Source organism: Phaethon aethereus (assembly GCF_964289735.1).
Source record: "Phaethon aethereus genome assembly, chromosome: 1".
Lineage (NCBI taxonomy): Eukaryota > Metazoa > Chordata > Aves > Phaethontiformes > Phaethontidae > Phaethon > Phaethon aethereus.
The window spans coordinates 120,788,718-120,795,339 of record NC_138575.1 but is presented as its reverse complement, the minus strand read 5'-3'; the positions used below and the strand labels follow the sequence as shown (position 1 = coordinate 120,795,339).

Here is a 6,622-nt window from a genome sequence, read left to right as displayed (position 1 = left end):
GGCACGTATAGGGAAACAGATGCAGCAACCTTACACGTTCACCAGGTGATCTGCAGTACCTAAGGTTGTCCCAAGAGCGCTGCATGGGCAAATCCTTCCCCCTCTGTAAAACAGGTGTGTAGACTGACGGAGGGATCTGTGCCAGCACGCAGTTCTGCCCACACGGAGTTGGCTGCAAGGGCAGGGCTGCAGTTCCTTACGCCAGGAGGGGAACGTCCTGACAGCCACCAGCACCTTTTCTTAAATGCCTGCACAGATGGGTGCAAATGCAGTAATCTATCAAGTAGGACCAGGAAGAGAGTGCAAATTTTCTCCTCTGAACAAAAGTACTTTGGCCTTTACTTTAGCAGAAATGTTCCAAGTCCTGTAGCAGCAAGATTTGGAGAGCAGGTTTGCAGGCTTGCATCTTTCAGAAAAAAATTATAATTGCAACTTGTGTAGAGAGAAGGGATGCAAAGAGGTGAGAGTGAATGGGAATGAGGTTTGCATGTTCCTGGGAAGAAATGGAGATCAAAATAACCATTTAAAAAGTCTTTAACATGATGGATCTAGAGTTAATTGGGAGTTTTTCTGGAGTAAAGATCAGCCCTATAAATGCAGAGCGTTTCAGTCTGTTAATTCAAGTGGGGAAGGTGCTAGAGCACTCCCCCGTGATCTTCTGTCACTAAGTGATTCCAGTAGCTCAGCTGCTCAGATGGTTCTACTTCATGGCACATCACAATTCTCCTAAAGCGAGCAACAGAGAACCTAATCCTTTCTGGAAAAAATGTCTGCTCTGAATGAAGCTCCTCCAGATGAATTTTTAATTTGGCAAGGCACAGTCCTATGAATACATCCTCCAGTTTAATGAACGAAACGCTCTCTGAAATGTTATAGATCTGACTAGCAACGTCGGTGGATAAAACATAGCCAGTCCCAGAACAAAACGGTGGGTAGGTCTTTCCAGGGTACTCTTCTCTACTCACATACCATTTACTCCCTCTTCTCCGGATGGGGTATTCGCGCAGTTTTAAAAAGCCTGTGAAGAATCTAGTGGTCCTCTTTTTCCTTAGAAGAAGCTCAGTGAGGTGAAAAACATTGACAAACACATCTGTGTCGGTTTTCATCACAAAGCTTGACTGGTAACAAAATCTGTGAACCCATTCAATTCCCATCATGGTCTTCAAAGTCAAGTTGTAATACGTGTCTGTAAAATTCTTTTGAATAATGTCTTTGTACTTTTGGCTTTCAGCAGCAATATCAGCCTGCTGGCTGAGATTCACAGTGCTTCCCAGAAGGAAATATGTCACCAGGCGCTTGCCCGCAACTGTTCTCTCCTTCCCCCAGGTTTGCCGGATGGCCATCCTGGCATTGGCATGGTGGTACGAGGATGTCACAAGCAGGATGAGGAAAGGCGGGTTCTTATGGCAGTCTATATCCGGAAGCTGTGAAAAGTTTCCTCCAATTCTCCTAAAAGTCCGTATGGGGAGTATGTAATCTTGGCTGTTCTCACAGAATATACAGAATTCAGTCAAATTGCTGTAAAAAAACCAGAAGCTAGCGCAGCTGAGCCCTACAAGGCAAACAAACAGCCTGAATTTTCTGAAATCCATCTGAAAGAAAGAAGGAACAGCATATTAAATAATAAAAAAACCCACCACCTAGCTCCTTTCAATGCTGTATACGAAAGTCTCCGCATAGGGATTTAAAGCCAGGTCGTCTCGAATTGAAAGCTGCGTATTTCAGGGCACTCACCCACACACATTTCTCTTTCTTAGTATCATTCCCACAAGGTCTTCTGCTGGCAATCAAATGCACACTCGTGCTTACTTGGATCTGTCCCCCAAGCCAGCATATCCTCAGAAATCCACACCAGCATGTCCACTGATACCAGGCTACCCTGGCTGATGCTTCAGACCTCCTCCCCATTTTCAGCATCTTACAAACCATGAATTAGACCCACCAGGGCTCTCACAAGCCAGAGAGTGGAGAAGCAGCAGACATGTGCCTATGTCAGATGAGAGAGAATAACAGCAATAGGGTTTTTTTAAATACCATGTTTCTCCATTTGTTTGAAAAGTGCCTGTGTCCCAGAGACATCAAGTGCTGTCCAACTGGCAGACCCAGCCAGGTTCCTCCCATCCTCACCTTCTTTGTGTCCTGCAGGGCTGTTGCACCGACCCAGAAACCGCTCCCGATCTTGCTGGAGGGGCCATGAGTCACGTATTTGACGTGTGGTCAGCTACTCAGAAAAAAAACAACAGTGTGTCAGATTATTTGGATGTTTCACCTTTTGCAGAGTTTAGGTGACTCACTGCAGCGTGCTGACATTGAGAGGGGGTTTGTCAGTACCCCCTTCTCCATTCTAGCAGGGCCTGTTGCGATAAGACAAGGGATAATGGTTTTAAACTAAAAGAGAGCAGATTTAGACTAGATCTAAGGAAGAAATTTTTCACAATGAAGGTGGTAAAACACTGGCACAGGTTGGCCAAAGACATGGCGGATGGCCCATCCCTGGAACCATTCCAGGTCAGGTTGGACGGGGCTCTGAGCAACCTGATCTGGTTGAAGATGTCCCTGCTCATTGCAGGGGAAGTTGGACTAGATGGCCTTTAGAGGTCCCTTCCAACCCAAACTATTCTATGATTCTATGATTCTAAGTGAAAGAGATCCAAATAACAGCAATGTTCATTCATTCATCCTTGTAACAGATTAATGTGCTGAATATCTGGTTACAAATCTAGTATAAATTTTGAGAGAGAAAAATTATCAAAGCAAACCCAAAAAGGTCACACTGTCAAAAAATTTACACATCTACATAAATTAACCTGCTGAGAAGAGTATAATGCTTCAGTTACTCATTCCATTAACCCATAGGCTGATGCACTACTATTTTAGAGCACTAGGATGGGGGAATTTTTACCAGGGGAAAAAATTCTTCTTCCCCTCTGCTTCCCCTCTTCTTAATGAAGAATTGGATCTGGCTTCCCATCTAAAAATACAGCAAACAAAGTTTACAGTACCCAGAGCTGTAGATTTCATGGAAATTTGATCTCTGCCTTCTAACCAGGAATGTGCTGCATAGACTCCCCAAAACCGTGTTAGTGCCCTCCTTTTGCTCAAATTTCCCTTTCCAAGCAATGAAAAGGTTTTGTGTTTCAGGCTTAAGTTAATTTTGACCAAATCACCTCTTTTTACCCATAAGAATAGTCCCATTAACTTCAGTCAGTATTCTCAAAAGCATGAAACAAGTAGAACTGGAGTCCTGGTTTACTGAAATTCCTCCCACAGTGAAATGCATTTTTACAATGATTCACTAACGAATTTTGAAAATATTTCAAAAGTTCACATTTCTTCTGCCACTTATACTTAAATTAACTGTACATTTAAATAGAGTATTCCTCGGATCTGTTTTTTCTTGTGTGTATAGCTCACAGTAGCCTTGAGATTAACCTAACTATTGCTTTTATTAAATACATATGTAAAATTGTGTGAGAATATACATATGCACTCATAGATATACACACACACAGAGAAAAGATTGTATGAAAATCCGCTCTGCATCTGTTCTCATGTTCTTCAGTGGCCTGAGAGGAAGCACATGAATATATGAAAATACCGTTTTCAGGAAGGGATGATGTTCTGAGGTGACAACAGAGCTGCAGAAGAGGTTTGCTGCTGTCACCAGCTCTCATGAGACTGTTTGAGTGTCTGACATTTCTTTGTCACAGGAATTCCAGAACATGTACAAACAAAAGTCCATCGAATATTGAACTAAGAAAGTAATTGAGAGCAATTTTCTATTAAAACCCATTAGAACCTTTTCAGAAATACTCAAGAGCAAGAAACCATAACATAACGTACTCATTTTACCAGATTTCAGTAGAATCAGACTGCTGTGACTTGACCATATTTACTTCTTACTTGTTTCTGGGCTTGGGCACGGGCAACAGATCTAAAAAAAAATTGAAAAGGTCCCTGTTCTGGACATCTGGGAGAGCAGCCTCCTGGCATGTGTTCTGGCATGTATTTACGACACTGCCTATCCAGAGCCTATCCAGAGCCAGACTGTCTTCCTTTTTCAGTGCATGTATGAAGCAGCATACTTTATACAGACACATAAACACATACACACATGCCCGGGCGATGCAAAGGTTTATAAATTTATGTAAATTGTAAAATATATTTTATAAATTTTGCAAATCACACATATATACATGTATCATTTCACAGCAGGTCCCTGCCTACCGCCAACGGGTAGGCAGTGGCCCTGATAAGAAACGCACACTTCCCAGAGCAAAATCTCATTCTGACTGAGGGAAAGCTGGAAAATACACATGTTTGTCATCGGTTTAGTCACCCAAAGCACATTCGGACTTACCTGGGACTGGTAGGAATGGTGTTCTTTTTTTCTCAAATGAAACATTTGCCATTACCCACAGAGGTATTTACGGAGGGGGTAGGGGGAAGACTTGCAAGGACCCAGATAGCCCCAGTAGCACCTTGGGCGTTCCCAGTTTGACGTCCCAGCTCTCCCTGCCTCTCCAGCCCCGTGTAGGAGGGATCTACCCAGATAACACGCTGCACCCCGCCCTGGGGACTCGCCCCAGCTGCAGCTCCTCGCTGCGACGCCCAGCCTGGCAGAGCCATGCAAGCCCCGGGGGCAGGTGCAGTGGAGGAGTCTCAGCCTCCCTGTCCGTATGGGACTGTGCCCCGTCCTCTGTCGCCATCCCACTTCTTCCCGTTTCACTCTCGCCATAGTCTTCCCCCAGTTTAGCACCACTTCCCCAAACACCGCTCTCCAGGTTAACTCAGCAAGCACACAGGAGTGCACACAGGCATCTCATCTGACAGCCCTGCCTTTAATTTTCCCACCCTTGGAGCTCAAGAAGGGAAGAGTTGCCCCGGGTGCCCCCGAGACCAGCGGGAGCCCGTGGTGCTGTAGAGCAGGGCTGTTGGAAAAGATGCACTTGCATCTTTTGGGACAGCCTTGGTGTCCCAAGGACCCAAGCTTGGCAATGCGTTACAAGGTTGGCCTTTCCTGAAGGAACACCAAGGGAAAGGGTGACAGAGAGATGACCAACTTCCTCTCACTGAGGCCATTTTTCTTTTTAAACCATTAATTTCATTCTTGTTTTCAGGTAAATAGGGAAAATTTTGGAAGTTAAAAACATTTTCTATTAACGCAGGCAGGTCGGTTCATTGGGCCGCTTAAGTTGCCACATCAGGGAATTAAATCACCCTGCTATTGGCTCCTTCCCCCGGGGGACTGAGCCCCTGTCCTGTCCCGCACCCCACCTGCAAACAGCAGGTTTCGATTCCTGGGTGAAGCAAATGCTCCGACTGCCCCACTGCCTGGGAGAACTGCTATGTGTGAGGAAGGTATGGAAAACAACGGCTTCTGTTATGTTTCAACGGGACAACATGGCTGTGACTGCACTTAGCAAAACCGTCACCATCCAACCTCAAGTATCTTGCTCTACAGCAGAGGTACGAGCATAGGTTAGGTATGACAAGGCCTGTGGTTTCTAAATTATCTCTCCTTTGCTATCTGTCCTAAATTACTCCTCCTTTGCCTGCATCTGACAAAAAATACGGCCTGTGATTCAAGATTTCCAGCCTGCATGCACGTATCTCCATGGAACAGTCCTGGAGTTGTTAATACGAAGGGAACTATAAGTCTACGATAAGTCTCCAGAAAGCAATGGAGACTTACTGGGAGCCAATCTCTTTTCCAGAGGTCATCTTGAACAGCTTCCAGTATTTTTGCATCAAAACAAACCTTTCCGGTTTTATAGAAAACCCTTTTGCATGATGTTACACTTGATTCTTCTCTCTGAGCTGAGTCAAAACTTGTGGTTTGTAATTCTCTCAAAGCTTTTTCCAGCTCTTATTGCTCCGACTGCAAAATATTTCATGTAAGGCATTGCCAAAACCATTACCTGCTTCATGTCCTCCTAGAGAGCAGTTTGTTCAGACCGACTGGCGCGGCGTTCCATGGCTCTGCGCGGATCCAGACGAGGTTTGCGCAGAAGCCCCACGGAGGACCCAAGCAAGGCGGGCTACGGGAGCCTGCAGCCCGGCGCTCCTCTTGCACGTGGCTGGAACAAACACGTGAAGAAAAGGAGAGGGTAGTCAAGGCCTGTGACCCAAACCAGTGGAAATGCAACCCTCTACTTTGCAAGTGGCGACTTCCACCAGCGGCACGAACGCCCTCCCGCGTTCTGCCCTGCTAAGCAGATTGGCTCTAGGGTCTCTCTGTTCACCCCACGGACCCGTGGGTAACTCCTTCACATTGCACAGTGACAGGGCCATGGTAACTCCCGTGGCAAAGCATAGTTATTCCGTCAAAATTAATCTGACACCTCCTTTAGGTCTATTAATGAGTATAATTATCTAAACGGCACCAGGAGATCAAGACTGTGTGCCACACCGATCAGGAAAAGCAATCTGGCCCGAGGCAGAGAGAGGTAACTAGGTCTAGAGTCCCCCTGAGAAACAAATTCAAAATATCAATTTAAAGAAACAAAGTTTTCTACATTTTTCTGGGGCAAAGCTACAAAGTCATGACACTGAGTGCAGCGGACGATCGGCGTTGGCTTTGCCTTGAGGTCGCACGCGTCAGCCAGGGAACGACCCGAAC

General features: G+C 45.6%; 1 protein-coding gene across 1 annotated transcript; it reads right to left on the bottom strand.

Moving 5' to 3' along the window:
* Nucleotides 1-635: 635 nt before the first annotated feature.
* On the bottom strand, nucleotides 636-2,121 carry B3GALT5 (beta-1,3-galactosyltransferase 5; the record flags this gene model as incomplete). The annotated part of the gene is made up of 2 exons (XM_082014357.1): nucleotides 636-1,592; nucleotides 2,035-2,121. 2 exons carry the CDS (start codon nucleotides 2,119-2,121, stop codon nucleotides 636-638), a joined length of 1,044 nt encoding a protein of 347 aa, XP_081870483.1.
* Between the last annotated feature and the right edge of the window lie 4,501 nt (nucleotides 2,122-6,622).